This window comes from Sus scrofa, chromosome 3 (genome assembly GCF_054392235.1).
Source record: "Sus scrofa isolate SSC_HxYL_T2T_F1_AM1 chromosome 3, Sscrofa_HxYL_maternal_Yorkshire_Landrace_v2.0, whole genome shotgun sequence".
NCBI lineage: Eukaryota > Metazoa > Chordata > Mammalia > Artiodactyla > Suidae > Sus > Sus scrofa.
In genome coordinates, this window is record NC_139385.1 from 64,732,020 (window position 1) to 64,758,910 (window position 26,891).

A 26,891-nucleotide genomic window follows, 5' to 3' on the forward strand; every position below is an offset into this window, starting at 1 on the left:
CTGTGAGCTGTGGTGTAGATCGCAGACATGGCTCTGATCCTGCATTGCCATGGCATAGGCCAGCAGCTCTGATTTGACACCTCGCCTGGGAAATTCCACATGCCACAGGAGGGACCCTGAAAAGAAAAGAAACCAAAATAATCTATAGAGGAAATCTTAGAAGAAGAAATCAAGTTAGCAGTATTGCTGGATAGAAAGTCAGAGTATAGCATGTGATCTAGCAATTCCAACTTCTGGGTAAACACCCAAGAGAAGTAACATGTCCATATAAAAACCTGCACATGAATGTCCATAGCAGCATTATTCATAATACCCCAAAGGAAGAAACAACCCAGATGTCCATCAGGTATTGCATTAATAAGTAAAATGTGGTATAGCTGTACAATGGAATATTATTCAGCAATGAAAAGGAAGAAAGTACTGATACATGTGACAAATCAGATAATCCTTGAAAACACTGAGCTAAGTAAAAGAAGCCAGATGCAAAGAACCAAATATTGTACAAATCCATTCATATATTAAATATCCAGACTGGGTAAATCCATAGACACAGATTGTTGGTTGTCTAGGGTTGGGGAAGATGGGGGAGACAATGGGTGGCTACTAAGGTGTGTAGGTTTTCTTTGGGGGGGTGCTAAAGTGTTCTAAAATCAATTGTGGTGATGGGTACACAACTCTGTGTATATACAAAAAGCCATTGAGTTTTACACTTAACATTCTCTGCTAGACTGAATTTTCTGCCCAAAAGAGGGTGGAGGAAGTGTCCGCTCAACCTCAATCTTTTATCTTAAATAGAATGAGCAGCAGGAACTCTCCTACACTGCTGACAGCAGCGAACATTGCTACAACCCCTTTGAAAATAGTTTGGCACTTGACTGAAAGTGAAGATATACATGACCTAGTCATATACATGACCTAGTCATTCCCCCAATAGACATTTCTGGTGGAATGGAAATGCTTGCACATGTGTACCTAAAGACAGTTCATAGGAACATTATGCAAAATGGTCCCAACTGGAAGCAACCCAAATATCTATGAATAGTAGAAAGGATAAATAGTTTGAGTATAGTCAAGCAACCACGTGGAATGCTATATAGCAAAGAGAATGAATTAACTACAACTGCATGCAGCAATATGGATGAAACCTAAAAATATGTTAAAAATGTCCTGATGCAAAAAAAGTTAAGTGATTTCATGTATAAGATTCAAAATAGATAAAACTACCTATATTGTTTAAGGATGCATATGTAGGTGGTAAGATTATATAAAAAAGCAAAGGAGTTCCCACTAAGGCACAGTGGGTTAAGAATCTGACTACAGTGGTTTGGGTCACTGTGGAGCTGTGGGTTCAATCTCTGGCCCAGTGAGTGGGTTAAAGGATCTGGCACTTCCACAGCTGCAGCATAGGTTACAACTGCAGCTTGGATTTAATCCCTGGCCCAGGAACTTCCATATACTGTGGGTGTGGCCATAAAAATTTTTTCTTTAATTTAAAAAATAAATATGATAAAGATAATATGAGAAAAATAATTTAGAATGTATATAAATATATGTATAACTGGGTCCCTTTGCCATGCAGCAGAAATTGACAGAACATTGTAAATCAACTATAATAAAAAAATTTTAAAAATTGGAGTTCCTGTTTAGTGCAGCGGCAATAAATCTGACTGGTAACCACAAGGTTTCGGGTTTGATCCCTGGCCTCATTCAATGAGTTAAGGAACTGGTGTTGCCATGAACTGTGGTGTAGGCACAGACATGGATCAGATCCTGCATTGCTGTGGCTGTGACATAGGCTGGCAGCTGTAGCTCTGATTCAGCCCCTAGCCTGGGAACTTCCATATGCTGCAGGTATGGCCCTAAAAAGCAAAAAAAAAAAAAAAAAAAAAAAGAAAAAGAAATAAAGAAAGAAAAAAGAAAAGAAATTAAAATAAATAAATAAAAAAGCAAAGATGGGACTATCACGAAAGTCAACATAATGATTTTGTTTGTGGAGAGGAATTATGATTGAGAAGGGCCAAGAAAAGCAATATTCCATTTCTTAACTTGGTTGACATTTACAGGAATGTTTACCATAAATTACTAGTCAGCAAACTATTACCTGTGGGCTAAATCCTACCTGTCACTTATTCTTGTAAACAAAGTTATGTTAGAACACAGCCTCACTCATTTGTTCACACCTTGTAAACATACGGCTGTTTTTGCACTACAGTTGCAGAATTTAGTAATTATGACAGAGATTGTAGGACCACAAATCCTAAAATATTTACTATTTTCCCTTCACAGAAAACCTTTGGCAACTCCTGTTTTATACTGATTTGTTAAGCTGTATTTTTTTATTTAATGTACTTTTTATAGGTGCAGTATATCTCATAGTTTAAAAAGTTAAAAAAGAATGCAGTGTAATAAATACAATGACAATGGTATATTCATGTGGACAGGCTTTGGGGTCACATGGGCAGGGCTTTGGGACTCATGAGTAGGGCTAAGAGGGTAAGGAAATACTCTGGGAAATTGATGTCTGAATCTGTCTTAAAGGATGAATAAGAATCAGTCTTATGAAAATGTCAGAGAAAGTTCTAATTTCTAGGACTTTGGTGGGCTAAGTTACTCAAAATAACACTCCTGCTATATACCAATGAAAAATAATATATGAAATATCTTTAAAAGTACAAAATATAGTAAATATATTTAAAATACCAAAGAACTGATAAGATAAGGAATTACCAAGGTAAACATCTAAGTGGAAACCTAGACAGTCAAGTGGATTTCTGATGTTCCTTCTGCCCTGGGAGTATCTGCTGATCTGGTCAAATCTGAGCTTGGATTTTCTTGGCTTCATAGGGCAATGGCAGAAAAATCAACACCTCAGGTATAACGAGGGTGGAATTGTTCTTATGGGAGAGCCTCCCTCCATAAAGATGGGACCAACAAAAGCTATTACTTCAGTAAGTATCCCACAAGAGAACAGACTGTAAAGAAAATTTAATCAATACTGAGCAGAGTATGGGAAATAAAAATTTCCCTAGAGTCATAACCACAAGCCATACTTTGTGTGGATTTGCTGTCCATAACAATATCACCCAGTGGTCCAAAAAAACTCAAGCCTTGAGGTTAGTTTAAATTTATCCTGGATTAGTAGTGTCCCAAGACTGCTAACAAAAATAAGCAAAAGTTCACCCTAGGGCAGATAAAACTCCAAAGATAATTTTTCAAGAATAGTGACCAACACAGAGCTAAAGAAACCAAGCATGCAAAGAAAACAGACACTTTGAGCAAGAACTAGCAAAGTAGTACACCAGGGAAAATATATAACAAATACTTGGTATCTTTTTTTTTTGGCTGCACCCACGGCATATGGAAGTGCCCTGCCAGGGACTGAATCCAAGCAACACTGGATCTTTTAATCTACTGTGCTAGGCCAAGGATTGAACCCACACCTCCCAGTAACTCAAGCTGCTGCAGTCAGATTCTTAACCCACTGAGCCTGATATCTTAACTCCACCTGATATCTTTTTTAAAAGAAAAGCTCATAAAAATCTACAAACTATGTCTGTAGGAAATAAGAAACTATAAAGTGTGATATAGCATATTTTAATAATAAACAAGCAGAATTTCTAGAAGTGAAAAAATGTAATAATTGAAATAAAAACCAAATAAATGAATAAAGAAAAAATACATAAAGAGAAATTTAAAGACTAGAGTGACAGAGTCTGACATCCATTTAATCAGCTCCAGAAGGAGAGAAGAGAGAATGGGATAGAAGAAATGTTTGAAAAGGTAATGGCTGAAAATTTTGTTACAACTGAAGGAAGCCACCAATCCATAGATTCAAGAAGAACAACAAATTCCCAAGAAGGGTAAAATATAAGAAATTCACACCTAAGTCCATTACAGTAAAACTGAAGAACACTAAAATCAAAGAGAACTTACAAGAAGATGGAAAAAGGGCAAGTAGCTCTCAAAGAAAGAACAGACTTACAACTGACTATTCAACATCAACAATGGAAGGTAGAAGATAGTGGAATATCTTCATCATGCTTAAGGTAACAACCACCTAACAAGCATTCTAAAATCTGTATAAACATCTTTCAAGAAAGTGAGCAAAGAAAAGATATCTTTAAAAGCAAAACCTGAGAATTTTCCAAGAGCAGATCTTCAATAAGGATAGTTCTAAAGGATAATCTTTGGATAGTTAGGAAAGTTATGCCAGATAGAAGTAATGTGATGAAAGAAGGAACAAAACAAAAAACAAAAGAAAATGGAAAATATATGAGTAAAACAAAATTGCTTGTATAAAACAAAATATTAACCATAGAGAGTAGTAAAAAGATAGACTTTAAATAGACAACATCTATATATAAGAAGGTAGAAAGGTAAATGAAATTAAGCATTTTTTTATGGCCACTTCCACGGCATATGGAAGTTCCAGGGCCAGGGACTGAATCCAAGCTGCAGCTGTGACCTACAACATAACTGTGGAAATGCCAGATACTTTGACCCACTGCATTAGGTTGGAAATTGAACCCATGTCTCCCCATCAACTTAAGCTGTTGAAGTCAGATTCTTAACCTAGTGTACCACAGTGGGGAACTCCTTAAACATGTGTATCATCCAAAGATGCTGTATCCCATAGCTACTGTCCATCCCATCCTGAAAACTAAGTGAATCCATGGAGTTCCCTGGTGGCTGGTGGCATCACTGCTGTGGCACGGGTTGGATCCCTGACCTGAGAACTTCTATATGCTTTGGGTGGAACCCAAAAGACTGAAAACTAAAAGCCAAAACCAAAAAAAGAACAAAGTGAATCCACTCCCCAGTCGGACTCTGACAGCCCCTCCTCCTGTGTCCAGCCTGTGGGTTTGCAAAGTCACTTTACCGTCAACCTGTATTGTGAATGTTCTCCTCATTCCTGGCAAAGCTGCTTTATCCAGGAAGAAGAGCTGCCTTTCTTGATTTGAGGAATTCTTTTCCTTGTATAATATAAATAGTTTTTTCAGTTCCATGAGAGTTGAGTTTGGGGGCCATTGTTTAAACTTTCCTGTGCTGGATTTTGTGATAAACTGAGACTTTGGTTTTGTTTTGTTTTTCTTCCTTGCAGAGGAAATCAAAGGCAGCAGGCTTCTTTATGGTGAGCTGCATCTGATGTGGCAAAAGCAACAAACTCAGGAAGTTCAAGCGATGGCTCCTAGGATGGACCCAAACAAAAACATCACCCCTACCCCCACCTAATAAAATAGAAAAAATTATGCTGGAGCAAAAGATGCAAGAAACGGTCCTTTTAAGAAACACAAAACTGGAGTTCCTGCCGTGGAGCAGGAGAAAAAAAAAAAAAGAAACACAAAACTATATACATGGAATCTATTTTTTTTAAATGATACAAATGAAGAATATTGGAATGATTTTCTTCTTTTTTCTTTTTGTTTGTCTGTTTTAGGGCTGCACCCTCGGCATATGGTGGTTCTCAGAGCTAGGGGTCCAATCAGAGCTGCAACCGCCAGCCTAAGCCAGAACCACAGCAACACCAGATCCAAGCCGCATCTGCAACCTACACCACAGCTCACAGCAATGCCAGATCCTTAACCCATGGAGCGAGGCCAGGGATCGAACCACAACCTCACGGCTCCTTGTCGGATTCATTTCCGCTGTGCCACGACGGGAACTCCGGAATAATTTTCCCTTTAACGTATTCTTTAAGCGTCTTGGAAGAAAGACACTGTGGAAATATAAAAGAACAAAACAATTGCTAAGGGGAGAATTTTTTTTTAAGTTGGTTTTTTTCATTGATTTAATTTTAAATTATTGGCACTACTACCCAAACTTTGGACTGGGTTATCTAGATGGTTAGTTCACTTGTCATTTCACCTATAGCTGGTCTTCCAGCTTTGACTGTGTTTAAGTTTTAAGTACTATAATTAAAAATTTTTTCCTTCAGGAGTTCCCTGGTGGCTCAGATGGTTAAGGATCTGGCATTGTCACTGTTGTGGCTTGAATCACTGCTGTGGTGTGTGTTCAGTCCCTAGCCTGGGAACTTCCACATACTGGGGGTGTGACAAAAAAATTTTTTTTCTAGATAAGAGGGTGCAATTGACTGTGTATCTTGAGCAGCTCATTCTGCACACACTAAAGTCTCATTTTTTTTTTTTAAACATGTGTCTGCACTTGCAGCATATGGAAGCTCCTGTGCCAGGGATTGAACTAGAGCCACTGCAGAAACAATGCTGAGTGGTTATGATGTGAGCCACAGGGGAAGTTCTACAGGCTCATTTTATAAAGCCTGTGTCCATACATGTCTGGCTATAGAAGTTTTTGTCAGGTAGCCAAAGTTAGTGATCTGTTCATTTGAACAATACTTTTAAATAAAATACTTTTTTTGGGAGTTCCTGTTGTGGTACAGCAGAAACGAATCTAACTAGGAACCATGAGGTCGTAGGTTCGATCCCTGGCCTTGCTCAGTGGGTTAAGGATCTGGTGTTGCTGTGAGCTGTGGTGTAGGTCACAGATGCGGCTTGGATCCCACATTTCTGTGGCTGTGGTGGAGGCCGGCAGCTGTACCTCCGATTTGACCCTAGGCTGGGAACCTCCCTATGCTGCAGGTGCAGCCCTAAAAAAGCCAAAAAAAAAAAGCCAAAAAAAACCCCCAAAACCCCCAAAACCAAAAAACCAACTTTTCTTGAACATGAAAAAGCGAAAAAAGAAAGAAACAAAACTCAAGTTTCTATCCTCTCTTCTTAGGGGGCATATCTCATTCTTTTAGATATTAAACACACATTATCCAGCACCTACCAGTAGCTATCCAGCACTCTGCTAGGTAGTCCCTGCCTTAAGGAATTCACTTTATAGAGGAGGGACAGCCCTGCATGAGCAATGCTGAGATGGAGTTGAGCCCAGGCAGGTATGGAACCCCCACTTAAGCCAGCTGAAGAAGAGCAGGTCTGGAAGGCTTCCAGGACAAGGAGAGATTAAGCGGAAATGGGCTGGACACCAGTTAGCTAGGAGAAGATGCTAAGTCTAGCAATTCCAGGCACGGCAGCAGCTTGTGCACAGGCGCTGAGCAAGCAAATGTGCAGCTCCTCGAGGAACTGCAAGTGCTGTGCTCCAGAAAGGTGTGTGAGAAAAAGCTGGAGGGGCAGTTGTTCACATCTCATTACTTATAGAAATATGTGAAGCGGTAGGCTCATATCTGTGACAAAGGAAAGAAACCCTCAGTTGTGTGGTCATGGACTGCTGTCATTTGTGGTAAACTGAGGATCTACAATGCTAGGCAGTGACTGTAGACTGGAAAAGAACTAACATATGGCAAAAGCCAGATGGCCTTGGAACAAAAATAACCTCATGAAACACAAAGCTTCAAGACAAAAATAGCTGGAGAAACTGTCAAATTGTAAAATATAACTTGTATCTCCCGCGTCTTAACTCCGTCGCCCACCTGTGCTAAAAATAGAAAACTATCCCTTTTCCTATATAACTAACTGTTTCCTGTACAGCTCACTGTTCTCTAAATGGCCAGCCTGAATTTTCTCTGCTCAGTGCTCTGGGCCACTCTGTTGGTTGATAAACCCGGCTGATTGTAACACAGAGAATGACAGAAATGTGAACCATCAGGGCATAGGTTTGGCTGCAGTACAAATTGCAGCCATAGGATCTTCAGCTACATGCATCACTTCTGTAAGACCTCAGCTGATTTACCTACAGAACAATAAACATAGCGATTCCAGAAAGGGATGGTCGTGACAGTGTTTTGTGGGCAAATGTGACGTAACCGTGGCAACGACTGCATTAGGGTCACTGTGTTTCCTACTAGGGTTATTATGATCACAATCTCCATAACTATTACTGCCATAATCATCACTGTCACAAGGAGAATAACTTTCCAGCATAATGAGCCATGGAAAGAAAGCAGAAGATAAAGGGGAGGAGGGGAGCCGCGGAGGCTCCAAACTGCAGAGGCTCAAGGGGCCCCAGCACCCGGAAGCCTGCGGGCGGGGCGAGGAGGGAGCCTTGGCTGTCGCTGTGGCGATTGGCTGGGCTGAGGGGCTCTTTGCGTGGCGGGCGGATACATAATGAGTCTGTGAATGGACGTTCTGGGACTTAAAGATATTTCTTGAGCAGTAATGATCACACTCTGTTTTACTTACTTTTAAATAAAATTTCCAGAGCAAGGAACTCCTAAACTGATTGGTCTATTCAGGTTCCATAGGACCTTTCAGGGCACAGCTAATGCGTGAGTTCAAGGGCTGAGTGGAGGAAAATCGGAGAAAGTCGATTTGCATCGTAGCAAGTCAATTTGCATTGTAGCAAGTCGATTTGCATCGTAGCGGGACGCGGAATGTATAAAACATGACTCCATGTGTGTTTTCAATTCCATATGTTACCTCTCCTCGGATAGAGCCAAAGGCTGACTTAAATCCTGCTTGACAGAAGCAAATGAGCTGTGTGCCATCGCGGAGGCGAGGGTGGGAGCCAAGCCTTCGCCCGGTCCCCAAGGCCAGGAAATGTTTCTAGAGCTGCCTGTTCCTGCCAGTCAGACGCTGCTCCTGTGGGAGGGGTGGGCGTGATGAGCTAAGGAGGACCCCCGGTGTGGGGCGGGCCTGGGGAAGGAGAGATGGGGTAGAGAGGTGGACAAAAGAGGCAGGAGATAAGGACACCATGCCTCCTCGTTGTCAAATCTCCACTTGGGTTTTTCGTTGTTGTTGTTTCTTTGTTTGGCTGTGCCCACTGCATTTGGGTCAGATGTGGCACAGGGGTCAAACCTGTGCAACAGCAGCAACCAGGCTGGATCCTTAACCTGCTGAGCCACCAGGGAACTCCCAGAAACCACTTGTTTAAAGCAGGGCACAGGGATCAAATCTGTGCCACAGCAGCAACCAGGCTGGATCCTTAACCTGCTGAGCCACCCAGAAACCACTTGTTTAAAGCAGCCTACACTGGCAGGACAACCCACAAGATCTGGCTCATCTTGGCTCATACCAGTGTTTCCCAAACTGAGTTTATTGGAACCCCAGTACCCTTCAAGAAGTTTCCCTGTGGTAATCAGTGATAGACAAAAACAGACAAGTAAACAGAGGGTGAAGGGGCAGGATTCTATAGACCATTAAACTTGGAAACAGAGTCAACTGGAGGGAAAAGGACATTTCCTGCAGAACCTCTCAGATCCTTGAATAGGATAATATACCAGGTGAATAACCAAGACATACAGTATGTGGGAGTTTCAAAAAAAGAGAATTTTTTTTTTCCTTTGGCAGAACATTAAACCAGAATCCCCATAATGCCATATTGATAAAATACTAGTGCTAAATTATACTATATGGTACTCGGGTATTTGACATGTTGAATAGAGTTTTTTAGGCAGATCTGAAACTAGTGTATGTAGTTATGTGTATAAATGTCTTTTATGCATCATCCTCCAGAATACAGCTTATATATAACTGAATTATTTTTTTTGGCCGCACTCACAGTATATGGAAGATGGAGTTCCCAGGCCAGGCATCAAATCCGAGCTGCAGCTGTGATCTACACCACAGCAGCAGCAATGCTGGAGTCTCAACCCACTGTGCCACAGTGGGAACTTTCAACGGAAATCATTTTAATGAAATTTCCAAGAGACACGGCACATAGAGAAGAGTCAAACGTTAACTGTGCACCTACTACGAGCCGGGCACTGTGCTAAAAGCGTCATCCACTTTCTTTTGGCCTCACAGCTACATTCACTGGTCGCTACTCTTGTGCCCTTTTCATGAATGAGGAAACTGCCACTTAGCAGAGTGGTGAAGCCCATGGCCCTGTTTAGCTGTGTGACTTTGGACATGGTCTCTACGAGCCTTCTTTTCTTCCCTGTAAAATGAGGCAATCCTGGCCTTGGAGAATAGACTTGTGGTTGCCAAGGGGGAAGGGGAGCGAGTGGGAGGAACTGGGAGCTTGGGGTAAATAGATGCAGAATGTTGCCTTCGGGATAGATTAGCAATGGGATCCTGCTGTGTAGCACCGGGAATTCTAGTCACTTAGGATGGAACACGTAATGTGAGAAAAAAGAATGTGTACAGGTAAGTGTAACTGGGTCACCATGCTGTATAGTAGAAAAAAATATATATATATATAAGTAAAAGATTTTAAAAAATAATAAAATAAAATGAGGCAAACAATACTCAACTCTAGGGGACTCACAGTCTCATGTATTTGATCCTAAGGGCAGCTGTGCTTTCTGGCCCCTGCTGGGCACTCAGGGAGAATGGAAATGTTAGCCCAATCTTCCAGAAGGTGCCCTGTGTAATGATTCAGCGGGCTCTCTGAGATCACGCCCGGTCTCCTTAGGTAAACATGATTTATCGCTGGATCCGTTTCATTTCCCTTCCCCCGCCTTTCCCCAAGACTGCCCTAGGCCACCTGGGGAAGAGGGGGCTTGCTGTGTGGGCAGACCACGTTCCTTGCAGTGTAGGTCAGGCCCCTCTTCAGAATGGGAAAGAGAGCTAGAAATCCTTGCACAAGGGCAGCAGGCATGAACCGGACTGTGCCAGGCCAACCCACCCACATGGAGCCTGTCAGGCCTTGCCCTCTTCCTGCCTACTATGACTCAGAGGCGGTGGCCTTGTTCTCTGGTGGCAGCAAGATGGATGCCTGTGGCTGGACATGGTTGGACCTCAGTCACGCTCCCTGGAGCCTGCCTCCCTCTCCCCACTGTAGGCTCTGTGGGCCCTGGAGGTCTGGCTGTGTCCCCTAGGCTTCCTGCCCAGAGGCCCAGTCTGTGACCCTGAGCTACATGGCCACTCTGACGAGGTCCCTAGTTAGACCTTCGACCACTGTCTAATGTGTTCTATTTAACAGTATATATTTGGGGGCAGCTCTACTTTTCTTCCATGTCTTTGTGGGGGACAGTGGTTGCATGGGCACCACAAGGGCAGGTGCCATCCCCGTGTGTCCTTACTGAAGTTTCCCTGGGCATGCATATGTGTCATGCAGGTGCTTCATGGATATTTGTTGAGCTCAAATCTAACCCTTCCTCTGCTCAGCCATGGTACACCAAGTACACTTTAAAACTGTCACCTCCAGGTTGGGGTGGGAGTGACCTGCTCCTCTCAGAATCCTCCCCAAGAAGATCTAGGGCAAGTGTTAGAAACACATCAATTCATTATAAAGAGATCTGCTCAAACTAGCTCAAGTGACAAGGTAGATTGTGTACACAGAGGAATCCTGCGGAACTCAGCTTCAGGAGGGGCAGCTGAGCCGCTGGGAACTACAAGCTTCTCAGGCATCTGCCCTCCTCAGCTCTCCCGCCTGTGTCCCTGGCCTATTGCCTCAGATTTTCTTGGCTCATCTGCTTCCTGGGTAAGGCTCTGAGAAGTACTGCCCAGCTGAGAGGTCGGGGGGCGGGGGGGGGGGCGATTATCAGAAGCAGGTGGGTGATGGAGCCCCCTGGATTGCTCAGCTGCTATGGATATAGATGAAAGGCACTGGGTGAGCTTCTAGGCTTTTCCAGCTCTGAGGTGACATATGAAAATCATTTTTGAAAATAACTGGATATTTCAAATAATTCAATATTTTGAAAATAATTGGCAATCTTGGAGTTTCCATTGTGGCTCAGCAGGTTTAGAACCCGACAAGGATCCATGAGGCCTCGCTCATTGGGTTAGGGATCCAGCGTTACCACAAGGTAGGTCACAGAGGCAACTTGGATCTCACATTGCCATGGCTATGGTGTAGGCCGGCAGCTGCAGCTCCAATTCGACCTCTAGCCTGGGAACTTCCATGTGCTGCAGGTGCAGCCCTAAAAAGGAAAAAAAAAAACAAAAAAAAACGAAGAAAGAAATGGCAATCTTGACAAACTGTTTCTGTCTTAGGCTGGCTCTTTGGGGTTTTCATGATTTTTAACCTGGGTGAAGAAGAGTTTCCTTTCATCTATCAGACTAACAATCTCTAGGCATCTACTGGGATGTACTTTTGTTTGACAACAAAGCACCCAGGCAGATGTTCTTTATAAAGCACGTTTTTTTGCCTCTCTCTGCCGGGGGGAATTCTGATTGTTAATTAGCAGAAGGGGGTCACACACCCAATTGAAAAGCATCTACCATCCTTTAACTGCTTTCAGAAAGATGTGTCAAATGTCAGCTTTGTTTGGGAACGCTCTAGTGAAGTTCATTTCATGGTGAGGCTATCCTGAGACAATTCTGTGCAGAGCAGCGAGGAGCAGGCAGCTGTCGGAGTATGTTTTTCCCAAAGGGCAATATGAACTGTGATGAGACATGAAGGTTTTTGTCACACCACAAAGTCAGCTAATGCTCCCATTTTAAAACTGCTTTAAAAAAATAATCCCTCTGCACTCATGAAAATCTTTAAAATAGTACTTACAGAAGTCCAAAGTAACTCTTTAATGTACCTTTGCTCATTCTCTTGGAAAATTATTAACTGAATTAAGGTATGATCTTGGACATGATCATGATTTGGACAAGTGGCTTTTTTCTTTTTTAAGGCCAAACGTGGAAGTTCCTGAGCTAGGGGCTGAATCACAGCCACAGCAATGCCAGATCTGAGTTGTATCTGTGACTTATGCTGCAGCTTGTGGCAATGCCAGATCCTTAACCCATGGAGCAAGGCTGGGGATCAAACCCACATCCTCATACACACTATGTTGGGTTACCCACTGAGTCACACTGGGAACTCCCTGGACAAGCCTCTTTGATGTTATGTCACAGCGCTAGGAAGACGATTTATTTAATTTCTACTGTTCCTTTGCAAACAAGGATACCGCTTGTCCTTTTGTTTATGCTTGGTTTTCTCTCAGACTTCAGGAAAAAAAAAATCCCACTTTTAATGTAACAAAAGAATTTGAGTGTGTTACTCTACAAACTGTAATAAACAAGTATTCAGAGATGAATAAGGGCTGTCCTTTCTCACTCCACACATCCACAGAGTTCTGGGCAGATAATACTGTCAGTCACACCGCATGTGGCCCTCCTTTCATATGACCTCTGCGAACTGGGAGGAAGGAAAGCTGTGGGTGGGCGGGAAACAAGCTTACAGAAATGGTAAGTCCTGGTGATGTTCCCGATCATGGATTTCAGGTCAAAAATGGCAGAGATGTGCTTTATGTGAAGCTGGATCTGCCCATTGTCCCCATGCCTGGGAGCGGGATGCCCCATCCATTTCAACCAGAGCACAAACCATTTGTTCAGAAAATGAATCTAGACCAGGGAAAATTTTAACATGTGAGAGTGATTTGGAATCTCTCCAATGAGATGGTTTTGCTCCAGCATAGTTTGAAAGTTTTCATGGTTTACTAGAAGAGTTTCTTCCAGACTTAAAGGGAACATACAGTTGTCCGATCTCTATAACACTCTGTCTCTACAGACACTCACAGCACTCTACACTCTTGACCAAATGTATTATGCTCATTCGCTGTATTTTATTTATGTATTTGTCTTTTAGGGCCATACCTGAGGCATATGGAGGTTCCCAGGCTAGGGATCAAATCAGAGCTGTAGCTGCCAGCCTATGCCACAGCCACAGCGACTCAGGATCCAAGCCATGTCTGCGACCTACACCACAGTTCACGGCAACGCCGGATCCTTAACCCACTGAGCAGAGGCAGGGATCAAATCCACGCATCCTCATGGATGCTAGTCGGGTTGTTACCGATGAGCCACAAAGGAAACTTCATTAGCTGTATTTTAAATGACATTGATTGCCTGGAGACACCTGGTACCTACACAGAAAGTGAATAATTGTAAGGATTGAATGAAATTAAAGCACTCCCAATCAGAGATGGCTTTGTACAAGGATAAGGCACAGCTGGTGTCCTTTTAGAAGGTGAAATGAGACTAATGGGATAATCTGGAAACCAATTAGACTGAAATAGGCAAAAAAAAGTCACCGTTTGACTCTCTGGCAAAGGGAGAAAAAAGCTTTGTGTGCACAAAATGTGACATCAGGATTTGGAATTCTTTTGATATAAATGTTAAGATTTCTTTTCCCTTGTAATAATGTAGGCCACTAGAGAGAAGATACTGAACCTGGGCTAGAGAGGAGCTGGACTTCTCAGGTACAAGAGAGCAAAAAGCTGGGTCAGGCTGTTTCATCCATGAATGCCATAGAAAGAAAATGTTTGTTATGATAGTTGTAATGAAACATTCTTGGGGAAAAAAAATGGATTTTATACCTAATTCTCCTTAGCAGCCTATGTGGCTCTATGCTCAACTCAAATGAAGGTCTTAATTATGCTTCTAGTAAAGGAGTCATGTGCAGAGGTGAAATGTTCTTTGCATGTTAGGAAGGCAGAAACAGTGAATAAATTTAAGAATGTTAGTGTGTTAGCACATATCTACTTGAGGCTGCATCTCTGAGAGGGCTGGTTAAGCTAGGGACACCAGCTGTTACCTATGGTGGATGAAATTAACCCTTCTCCTTTGGGTGGAGGGTGTGAAACTGACCCCATGGCCTCATTTCTGTAGTCCTCTAACCACTAGACCTCAACAGCTCTGGAGCTAGGTGAAGTCTGAATTTCATAGCATCTTATATTCGATGCAGTAAACAGCAGAGAGACTACTGGTCAACCAGAGGGGTCATGGTGTCCCACTGTATTTCCAAGGTCTATCCCAGTGCCTGGTGCTGACTGGGGCTCAGTAAATATGCAGATATTGCATAATCAGGAGGGACATAACAGGACCACAAGATGGCCTTAAATAACAATAAGCTCTTCCCTTGGTTATTTCTCATCTCTGGAAAGGGGCAGGCGTCTTGGTGAGTTTCCCGGGTGGTGGGGAGCTGCTGGAGGACCAGAAAGGAAGGAAGGATGGAGGACACCATGCTCTCAACCTCCACGGGCCATGAGAAGGATGCTCACCATGGGGGCTCCAGGGTGTGGGCATTCAGGGCAAAGCAAAGCCCACAAAGGGGTCTCGCAGAGCTCCCGCCCAAGGCCCTGAAGGATCTGCTGCCCATCCTAAAATAACCAGAGAAGAAGGGCTGGCCTCAAGAAAGCGGCCTTGGAGGACCTGCCATAGCATTTTACCTTGTGGCTTCCTCTCTTCTCTGCTGATGCTCCATCACCACTGCCTCGCTGCTCTCCCCATCAGCAGTATCCCAACACTGCCTGAAATCAGCTGCTGCCAACATGTTTCTTCCCCATGCAGCTGGCTTCCCATCCTTGCTGGGTCATAAGGAGTCTCTGCAGACACCATCCCCTGGGTTCCAGGCTTGAGAGGGGCTGACATGGGGTCCACTGTCCCCTACTGGATGACTTTTTAAAGCAGCAGCCCTAAAAAAAGGACATTCAGCTGAGAAGATAAATAGGGCAAACGGCAGCTCCCATTACTAATTAATTATAAATACTTCCCACTTACCCACCCACCCCATTCCTCCCCCCAAAATAAACCTCCCCAAGCTTTAGCACCAGGCTGATCCCTGGCACAGCTCCCCAGAGGAGAGCCAGGAGTGATTTGGGGTTAGCTCCAGTGCCCAGTCGGACCTCAAGGCTCAGGCTCTGCAACGGTCATCCTGTGATGTTGCCTCTGGAACTGCTCTTGGACCCTTATCCCTGATGACCTGAAGAGGGGGTCCGCCCCACCTGACAACCACATCCCCGTGCTTTCACATGGAAGGCAGTCGGCATTGTGAATCTCAGCCCTGTTTTCAGAAACGGTTCTCAAATATGCATGTGGTGATATTGGTGGTGGCGGGTTCTTTGTTTCATACTGTTCCTGAGATTATTTTTAATTTTGGTAAAATACACGTAGAACCATTTGAAATTGTACAATTCAGAGGCATTAAGTACTTTTACATTGCGATTGCCATGGCTGCTCCCGACCTTTATTTTTTTAACATCCCAAACTGAAACTTTGTACCCCCTTACTTCCCATTCTGTCCTTCCCCAGCCTCTGGTAGCCACCATTGCTTCTGTTTCTATGAGGCTGGACTATCCTGGGTACCACCTATAAGCAGAATCACTCTTTCGTATCTAAATTGTTTCGTTTAGCACAATGTCTTCCATGTTCCTCCAAGCTGCAGTCTGTATCAGGATTTCCTTCCCAGCTAAGACTGAATAATAATCCATTGTATGCATCTACCATGTGTTTGCTTATCCATCCATCCATTGATGGACACATAGGTTGTGTTCACTTTTGGGCTATTGTGACCAGTGCTGCTATGAACATATGGGTACAAATGACAAATATCTGTTTATGTCCCTGCTTTCAGTTCTTTAGGGTACACACCCAGAAGTGGAATTGGTGAATCATATGGTAATTCTTTGTTTATATTTTTCAAGAATCTGCCTGTTTTTATCGCAGCTGCCCCATTTTACATTCCCACCAGCAATGAGCAACGTTCCAATTTTTCCACATCTTCATCACTTATTTTCTTGTTTCTCTTTTCACCCCGGTTTTACTGAGCCATAATTTACATACAGTTTTTTTTTTTTTACACTTTTTCCCACGTGATGAGAACACTTAGGATTGACTGTCTTAACAACTTTTGTATATAACAAACCACAGTATTAATTATATTTATCAGGTTGTACATTACACCTCTGGTACTTAATTACTTTGTAACTGGAAATCTGTGCCTTTTGACCACCTTCATCCAGTTCCCCCCTCCCCACTCCCAGCCTCTGGGAACCACAAATCTGATTCGAGTTTGTTTGTTGAGTATAACTGACCTACAACACTATTTTAGTTCCTGGTATATAACATAGTGATAGGATATTTCTATACAATTTCAAAATGATCACCAGGCTAAGTCTAGTCACCATACAAAGATATCACAGAACTATTTTTTTTTTGTTTGTTTTTTTGTCTTTTCTAGGGCCACACCTGTGGCATTTGGAGGTTCCCAGGCTAGGGGTCTAATCAGAACCATAGCCGCTGGCCTACGCCAGAGGCACAGCAACTCAGGATCCGAGCCGCGTCTGTGACCTACACCACAGCTCACGGCAACGCCGGATCCCCAACCCACTGAGCAAGGCCAAGGATCAAACCTGCAACCTCGTGGTTCCTAGTCGGGTTTGTTAACCACTGAGCCACAACGGGAACTCCCAGAACTATTGACTCTATTTCTTACACTGTACTTTTCTCATACCCAGGACTCACTTATTTTGTAAATGAAAGTTTGTCTCTCTTCATCTGGCTCACTTATTTCTTTCCTCAAATCCCTCTCCTCTGGCAACCACCTATTTAGTTTTTTTTTTCTTTTTGCCTTTTGTTTTTTCAGGGCAGCACCTGTGGCATATGGAGGTTCCCAGGCTAGAGGCTGAATTGGAGCTGCAGCTGCCAGCCTGCACCACAGCCACAGCAACGCGGGATCTGAGCCACATCTACAACCTACACCACAGCTCACGACAACACCGGATCCTTTAACCACTGAGTGAGGCCAGGGATCGAACCTTCATTCTCATGGATGCTAGTCAGATTTGTTTCCACTGAGCCATGACAGGAACTCCTTACCAGGGACTTTCAAGCAGTTGGCAGCCAAAGTGACAGTGGCCTAACTGAGCTCGTCCTCACCCACACACCCAGCATTTTTTAACTCAATACTTAGAACCACCACACTTGCCCCACATGTATAACCGAACAGCTCTTAGGGGCTAGGATGGCCCGGGGTGTGGGGGGCACCCTTTAGGGCAGGCACTCTCCCTGTAGCTGCCCCTGGAGTCACCCATTCTCAGCCTCCCCAGAGTCCTGACCCCAGCCCTTCAAGGCTCCTGCAACTGGTGGTTCTCACCACCGAGCATACAAGCATCGCTAACCTCCAGGCTTTGCCCAGGCTGGCCTCTCCAACCACAGAACCTGGGGGGTGAGGTGGCGCTTGGGCGGAGGTATGTTTGAAACCTGCTCAAGTAATTTCAAAGGGCAGTCAGGGTTGAGGACCACTGCTCATCAGACACCATCACCTTGTTAGGGAACCACCAACTGACACTGCCCACCTTGGCCAGGCAGGATAACAGCTCGCATGAGCTGTCTCTCAATAGGAGGCCCCAATAAGGAACATGGTGCTGCACTAAAGACTAACCGGGAGAACTTGGGAGGGGCCCATAGGAAGGAGGAGACCACCAACTTCCCAGGATCCTTGGCGTTGGAATCCGCCTTGGCTCAGAGATGCATACGCCACCAGGAAGGACCCTGGGCCAGACCAAGTACAGGCCGAGCAAGACGACTGACCAGAGACAACCCTGAAATGAACCCCATTCCCGTGACAGCTGAGGTTATGCACATCACAACAGAGCCGTTCTTCTGGGTTCCGTCAGCCTGCTGCTCTTGGCTTGGCCCCCCTTCCCAATAAGTCTTTTGCTTTGTCAGCTTGCTTGTCTCATCCGACAATTCATTTCCAAGTTTAGACGGGAGTCGGAGCTCAACTCAAGAAAGGACTGCCCCTTCTTGCAACAACCTGATTTGAAATACATGCAGTATATTGGGTGTTGTTGCTTCCCTGCTCGGAAGGTGGGAAGAGTGCCCCTTGTATCTCAGTCCTGAGAACTTGAGATCCTGGGACAGAGACATGGGAGCCTCAAACCCTCATAGTAGGTGCAGGGCGTGGCCTGCCGCCATCCCCAGGAGGCTATCCCCAAGTCCCCTCACGCCCCTAGCTCCTCCATCATAACTGTAGGTCCCAGCCCTATCCCAGAACGCCCTCCCCCCAGTGGCCCCACTCAGGAGTTCCACTGCCCTTCCCCGCCCCGCCACGCGCTGCCCTACCCCTGCTCTGGGCGGCCCCGGGTCCTCCCCCGCGGCTCCGGAGGCCCGTGCCCCCGCGCGCCCCACTCTAAAGTAAACACCCAGGAGCGGCGACCGGTCCGGTGCAGTGTGGCGGGTCGGGTGCAGTGCGGCCACCGGCTCGCCGTCTGGGTGCTGCGGGCCGGACCAGCCATGGCAGAGGGGGTGCTGGCCTCCCCGTCGGGGAGTGGTCCGAGCCTGCACTGCGGCATCATCCAGTGGTGAGCAGCCCCCGGGGCGGGGCCGCTCCAGGTCGACTGGTGCGACAGGGAGACTGGGAGGGGCAGTGTGGCTCCCTCCGCTGCTGGCCACACCTGGTCCTCAGGCCAAGTGCTAGGGGCGACGGCCTGCTCCCCAGGGCCCTGATAAAAGGCTTAGAAGGACAGCAGTTTGCACATAGGACCAACGTGTGTACACACACACACACACACACACACACACACACGGCGGGGGCTGTGTGCGTTTCCCACTTGGGGGCTCCCCTAAAGCTCACACTACCCCCTAGAAGCAATCTGGCCTGTCCCCACGGGGGTGGAGGGGTGTCCTTGGCTGGCCTGGCATTTACATATACCTCTGAAAGCACACATGCTAGGCCCCAGAGAGGAAATACAGTGTGCGATCCAGAATGGGATGTTTCCTAACTTAAAGGAAAGGAGTTTTTAGCTTTAACAATGCATTCCACGTTGTCTGTGAAATTCACTTCCGGCTATGTAGAGGAAGAAAAAGCTGGAAAAAAAAAATACACTTAGCTCTTGGAACTGATGAACTCATGGGTTTGTAGCTCTTCATAAGCAGGAAAATAATTGAAACCAGTCCTAAAACCTTCGTTTTATAAGGTAACTAGTAGATAGCTGATTACGTATTTTTTTTGTTAAGTTTTAAGGAATGTTTCTCAAGAAAGACTTTCTGAAAAAGTTCCTTGGGTGAAATAGAAAAATGAAGGGTGTGTTTGTGATTATAACTCAAAAAGAGCCTATATGGTGCCCTTTTTCTTCCAAAAGACAATTTTTGATATAATTTCTCTTGCAGAAGAGGGGAAAAAAAAATGTATATATCAAAGCTCCCTAGTGGCTCAGTGGGTTAAGGATCAGGCATTGTCAGTGCTGTGGAACAGGTTTGATCCCTGGCCCAGGAACTTCCGCGTGCATGGGTGTGGCCATAAAACCAAAACCAACCAACCAACCAAAAACCTCAGGGAATAAATAGCACAGTGCTCATTGTTTTCAGAGGGTTACAGAGCAGGGCTTTCATTCTTTCACACTCACTCACTCAGACCCCTCAGGGTGTCCCTTCTTAAAGGGCTCTGAGGATGCTTTTGTCAAATTTCAGATCACCTTTTAGTAAATTAGAGTTTCTAGGACTTGAAAAAGTCTGGACACTTGAAACAATGATTAGGGATTCAAAAAAATACCTGGTCCTTCTCGGGTCATTTGTGAGCAGATAGGATGCAGGTGCCCTAAATGGCTGAGGAAGGTTTACCCGTCCCATATCACAAATTCCTACCCCTAGAGGCCTCCGACCCAGGGGGTGGGGTGGTGCTTTTCAAGTTTGGGGAGAGGTGGAGTTTCCTGTGGAGGACCGTTCTTTAGGCATCCAGTCTATGAGCCCATGATGCTTAACAGATTGTTGTGCTATGGACCAGGGTTCTTGGGCTCTATAATCAATAGAAATGGATAAGGGGCCAGAGGAGGAATTCAGACAAGGCTAGTGCTAGCACAGGGGAGTGAAAACAAGTAACAGGTGCCTTTGCTTGCTCTCTGCTCTCTGAGGAGGGTGGGCTGGTCCCTTAAATGGGGTGACAGTGGGGGTGGATTGGTGGGTGGGGCCGGAGGAGTGGCTTAGCTGGTCGGCCCACCTCCTTGGTGGTGCTGTGTGAGGGATCATGGGCAGTACCCTGCTTTTGCTCCAGATAGCTCAGAAATGGCAGTTGGGTTTTGGCCTTTTTGTATCTTATTGTTCATAATTACCCCAAGTGCACATGCATGTAGGTTTTTTTATTTTAGTACCTTATAGTTTCTTTTTTTTCCTGGAAAAAGTTAAAACATTTTCTATTTATTGTCTTTCAGACCCTTAATAATCAGTGTGGACTTGCCTTCCCTGTTTTTATTGCCATAATTCATCCAGACTTTCATACCTTTAGAAAAAATGTGTCACATTTTATCACGTGAATATGATATGCTGGGTCTCTTCAGTATAGTGGGTTGTGAGATCCCTTTTCAGAAGTGGAACATTCTGTTCTTAGATTAACTTTTGTGGAAATTAAACATGTATCTGCTGACAAAAATCTACCTTATAGTTTCTTCGTCTCTCTTGCTCAATGACATGTGTGTCCCCCATGCAAGCACTTCAGTAAAGATCCAGGTCCCAGCCTGTCTCAGGTGGTACTGGTGGTTTTAACATTGGCATTGAAAAGGCAGCCACTTGACACTCATTAGGATGGCCATTATCAAACAAAAATGGAAAATAACAAGTGTTGGTGCAGATGTGAAGAAATTAGAACACTTGTGCACTGTTGGTGAGAATGTGAAATGGTACAGCCATTGTGGAAAGCAGTATGGAGCTTCCTCAAAAAGTTGAAAATAGAAATATCATGTGATCCAGCAACTTCTGGGTTTATATCCCCAAAGAATGGACTTGAACAGATATTTGCACACCCGTGTTCACAGCAGCGTTATGCACAGTGACCAAGAGGTGGAAGCAACCCGTATCCATCAACAGATGAATGGATAAAAAATACAGTGCTTGATTATTCAGACATAAAAGGAAAGAAAAACAGGGGAGTTCCCATCAAGGCTCAGTGGTTAATGAATCCAACAAGGAACCAAGAGGTTGCGGGTTTGATCCCTGGCCTTGATCAGTGGGTTAAGGATCTGGCATTGCTGTGAGCTGTGGTGTAGGTCACAGACATGGCTCAGATCCCCCATTGCTGTGGCTGTGGTATAGGCTGGCAGCTACAGCTCCAATTAGACCCCTAGCCTGGGAACCTCCAAATGCCACAGGTGTGGCCCTAGAAAAGACAAAAAGACAAAAAAAAAGGGAGGGAAAAACAGATTACAACATGGATGAAACTTCAAGACATGATGTTAAATAAGCCAACTGCAGAAGGCCAAATATCATAGGATTCTTCTTATATGAGGCACCACCGAGGGGAGTCAGATGCCTAGAGACAGAAAGGAGACTGGTGGTTGCCAGGAGCTGGGGGAAGAGGAAATGCGGAGTAGTGTTTCCAATGGGTCAAGTGTTTACACAAGGACCAGCTGTCTTTGGATGGATGGTGGAACATAACCTTATACCAACAATGGCACAGCAGTGGTACTTAATGCCGCTAAACTCCACCTTTAGAAATTGTAAATTGTATATGATATGTATTTCACCACAATTAAAAAATGAATGATTAACAAAACCCAAATACAACAGAGCCATTCAGTTTGTAACAGCGCCTTGGGTCCCAGAAGAAGATAGAAGATGTCAAGGAGGCCAGCTTCCTGCAAGAGTGTCTGTGGGTATTGGCAGCTGAGTTGTCCCGACTCTGGGAAACAGCTGTCGACTGAAAAAGGTGCAGAGCTGACAAGTTGAGAGTTGTGTTTTATTCAGAGGACAAAACTGAGGACTTAAGCCTGGGATGCAGCCTCTCAGATGGCTCTAGGGGACTGCTCCGAAGAGGGAAGGGAGAAACCACGATGCACAGGAGTTTTTGCAACAAAGACTGGGTAATTGGAACATCAGGAGATTGCTGTTACTAAAGAAAACCAGACAGCTCACCACTGGGGAGGCTGTGATGTGATGGCTCCATGGCTGCAACATCCTTTGTTTACTGATATGAGGCAACATTTTTTTTCCACTGCTGCAGCCTGGGCTTCCAAGTGAGAGCCCAGGGATGGGGCTGATTGTTGTCACTTAGAAGAAGTGTTCCTTTTGCAGCATTATTTAGTTGTTTCATTTCCCTATCAGTCCCTGGTTGGGTCCCGAGTGTTTCCTGGAGACATCAATGCCTCTGCCATCTGCACATGATAAATTCTCCAAGGAGAAAGGCCCCGCAAGGAGCAGGGGCACCTCTGGGAACAGAAGTTTGGGCACCTCTGGGAACAGAAGTTTTCTATTTCACAGACAGGAAGGACTGAAGAAATGGAGAGAGAAGTGGTCAGACCTCTGAGGAGCACAGAGGGATGAAGTGACCTGATATCCTCTGCTGGGGACATAGATCTGGCAGGTGTGACTGCGGGGATCCCTGGCTCAGCCCTCAGACAAAAATCTAAGCATCATTTAAACCTTATGCACGCCAAGCCTTGCTGTAGACTAAATAACTGCCTCCTGCATACAAATAGGACTTTCAAATTTCTGCAGACTCCGTTGAGATTCAGAAGTTACAAATGTACTTTGGAAGGTACCAAATTCATAGTAGCTTTTGATCAGGCTGAATCAAAGGGGTACCATCATTCCTGGTGTTACATTTTTCTTTAGGATGAAAAGGAGTCCTCAGAAATAGAGCTGCAGGACCAGGTACCTATGCTCTGAAGTGGGCAGCGATCAGACTGTCCATTATCCAAAACAAGGAGAGCATCCTGAGGATCCTCAAGATTTTAGCCACAACTTCATCTGACAATGAGACCTGGAAAAGATGGTCATTATGCCGCCGAGCAAGAAATGGAGTGATCTGACCCACTCCAAAATTGGACAGGCTTTGCAGTAAGTCGTGTGTTGCCAAAAGCCATATTGGTGGCCTGGTGTAAGAGTCTTGACCAATATCACCCACCAGGAGTCCTGGTCAGCCCAACGCCTGCCCATCCCCATCCAGCCTTTAACCCACTGCTGGGCTGGGATCAAACCCACACTTCCCCAGTGCCTTGAGCCACTGGAGTCAGATTCTTTTTTTTTTTAATTTATTATTTTTTTATTTTTTATTTTCTCACTGTACAGCAAGGGGATCAAGTTATCCTTACATGAATACATTACAATTACATTTTTTCCCCACCCTTTGTTCTGTTGCAACATGAGTATCTAGACAAAGTTCTCAATGCTATTCAGCAGGATCTCCTTGTAAATCTATTCTAAGTTGTGTCTGATAAGCCCAAGCTCCCCATCCCTCCCACTCCCTCCCTCTCCCATCAGGCAGCCACAAGTCTTTTCTCCAAGTCCATGATTTTCTTTTCTGTGGAAATGTTCATTTGTGCTGGATATTAGATTCCAGTTATAAGTGATATCATATGGTATTTGTCTTTGTCTTTCTGGCTCATTTCACTCAGGATGAGATTCTCTAGTTCCATCCATGTTGCTGCAAATGGCATTATGTCATTCTTTTTTATGGCTGAGTAGTATTCCATTGTGTATATATACCACCTCTTCCGAATCCAATCATCTGTCGATGGATATTTGGGTTGTTTCCATGTCCTGGCTATTGTGAATAGTGCTGCAATGAACATGCAGGTGCATGTGTCTCTTTTAAGTAGAGTTTTGTATGGATTGGAGTCAGATTCTTATCCCAGTGTGCCATGGCAAGAACTCTTAATGTTTCTTTTTTAGGAAGACCAATATCCATGACTATATTAATAGTAACTCTGGGGCAGTTCCCATCATGGCTCAGTGGAAACGAACCTGACTAGCATCCATGAGTACGTAGATTCGATCCCTGGCCTCGCTCAGTGGGTTAAGGATCCAGTGTTGCCATGAGTTGTGGTGTAGGTCACAGACACGGCTCAAATCTTACATTGCTGTGGCTGTGGTGTAGGCCGGCAGCTTCAGCTCCAATTCAACCCCTAGCCTGGGAACTTCCGTATGCCATAGGTGCAGCCCTAAAAAGCAAAAAAAAAAAAAAAAAAAAGTAACTCTGAATAAACAAAAGTGAGTTGGAACTTAATTATGGTCACATTTTGCTGCCCCTCCTCAAGCTTAGCCAGCGTTTTTCTGTGACACTTCACTTGTAGGCTTTTCATGTATCAGCAAATGATGACTTAAGAAACCTCACTGTCACCTAGATATATGAATGTGCCGCTCCACCTCGCCACCAGTGACATCACTCCGCATTCTGCCATGAGCCACACACACAGTTGGTGCCTGAGCAGCTGTAATTAAACCATTGCAAAGTACCCATAGTGTCTGGTTCCACCATGATGCTATAGGAGACTTCAGAAGATCCTCTCTTGGGGACTGGACAGGGTTGAACGATGTCCCCCCAAAATGCATGTCCATCTGGAATCTACAATATGATCTTGTTTAGAAATAGGGTCTTTGCAGGTGTACCCGGTTAAGAGGAGATCCCACTGGGTTGGCTGGGCCCTAAACTCAATGACAAGTGTCCTTATCAGGAGAGGCAGGACATAGAGGGGAGATGGCCAGGTGAAGGTGGAAGCAGTCGAGTGATGTGGCTGCAAGCTGAGGGATGCCAAGGGCTCTGGCCACCACCAGAAGGGCACGGAGGAGGGCAGAGAGAAGGAGTTCCCTTGGAGCCTCTGGAAGGAACCAACCAGGCTGACACCTGGTTTTGGGCTTTCTGCTTCCAGAACTGTGACAGAATACTTTTGTTTGTTTGTTTGTTTTTGCCCAGCACATGGCATATGGAGCTCTTGGGCCAGGAATCAGATCCAAGCCACAGTATCCACCTAAGGTGCAGCTGTGACAACATCAAATCCTTAACCAACTGTGCCGGGCCGGGGATCGAACCTGCATCCCAGCACTCCCAAGACACTTCCAGCAGGAACTCCCAAAATGCCTTTCTGTTGTTAAGCCACCTGGCCTATGAGGATACGTTACCCAAGGAAGCTGGTGCAGGGCCAGCAATTCCCCCTGGCCACCATACGTTGACTTGTCCTGCTTCTAGGAGGTAGTGGGGTTAGCAGCTATGACTGTTGTCTTTAGCTCTCAACGTACGTTTAGGCATCAACGTGCCTCATCCTGGAAAATAAGCCATATGTCATCAGTTAGAAAGGAGAAGATGTACTGCTGAAAAATTCTTCTGTGTCTAGAAGGACTGCTGTCTCATGCGAAGTATGTCTTTAAAAGAATGAGGAGAAACCTGTCTGTCCCCTGCCCAGGAAGGGAAGGCTGTAATTGGATGTCGCTGTGGACCACACTTGCTGACCCGCACTCTCACTGCTCACGCCTCTCCCTCCCATCCCTGGAGCAGGCACCTGGCTGTCCTCTGGGGCCAGACTGTGGGCCATGAGCCCCGGGCTGAGCCCATCATTGCCACGGGACCCCACCTGCCTGGGGCCCTGGAGCATTTGGGTCATTGAAGGTCCCACCCCGAGCAGGAGCCTGGGTGCTATAGATTACATCTGAACACCCACTCCTGAGCTCTGCACCTGGTGGGCCGTAAAGGCCAGCGAGCATGGCCCACCTCTCTCTCCTTTGGTGTCTTCCATCTTCCATCTCATTGCAATTTGAAGAATCAAAACAGAGTGGCTTGATAAATTAGGAGCATGGGAAAAACACATACACACGACTATTTAAAATAGATGATTAATAAGAATCTACTGTATAGCATAGGGAAATCTACGCAATAGTCAAATAACCTATATGGGAAATAAGAATGGATACATGTAGTCAGACAGTGAGATAAACATCATATGCTATCACTTATATGTGGAATCTAAAAAAGGATACAAATGAACTTATTTGCAGCACAGAAACAGACTCACAGACCTTGAAAAACTTATGGTTACAAAAGGGAACAGGTGGGCATGGGGGGATGGAGGGGGAGACTGGAGGTTTGGGATGGAATGTTCTCAAATTAGATTGTGAGGATGGTTGTACAACTGTAAATGTAATAAAATTCATTGAATTATTTTGTAAAAAGCATGGATATATATATATATATGTATGTATAACTGATTCACTTTGTTGTACACAGATCCAACATTGTAATTCAACTATACTCCAGTAAAATTAAAAACAAAACCAAAATGTAGAGTGACCTGCCCTAAATCACTTGGGTTTAAAAATCATGCAAATGACTGTTTTGAGGGGAGGGGGCAGAGCTGGGCACACATGTCCTGGGTCACAGGCACTCGGGCTGAGGGAACCCCTGAGCCACAGCTGTCACCTGCAGGGCTGAGCGAGTCTACCAGGAGGCTGTTGCTTTGTGTCTTAGTTACACATGGTTACAGAGATCTCGGCTGCCACCTTTATAAAGTTACATGAAACAGCATTTGCTGAGCCCAATAATTTGGGATACTTCTTCTTCTTTTCTTCCTTCTTTGG

At 44.9% G+C, this 26,891-nt stretch overlaps 1 protein-coding gene across 1 annotated transcript in view; it reads left to right on the top strand.

Moving 5' to 3' along the window:
- The first annotated feature begins 18,747 nt into the window (after nt 1-18,747).
- The window catches only part of RFX8 (regulatory factor X8), a 68,116-nt gene continuing 59,972 nt past the window's right edge, over nt 18,748-26,891 (top strand). Inside the window, exon 1 of the mRNA XM_005662358.3 lies at nt 18,748-18,916. Coding sequence (XP_005662415.1) covers nt 18,849-18,916 — 68 coding nt within the window. The 5' untranslated portion in view covers nt 18,748-18,848. The remainder of the gene's footprint in view (nt 18,917-26,891) is intronic.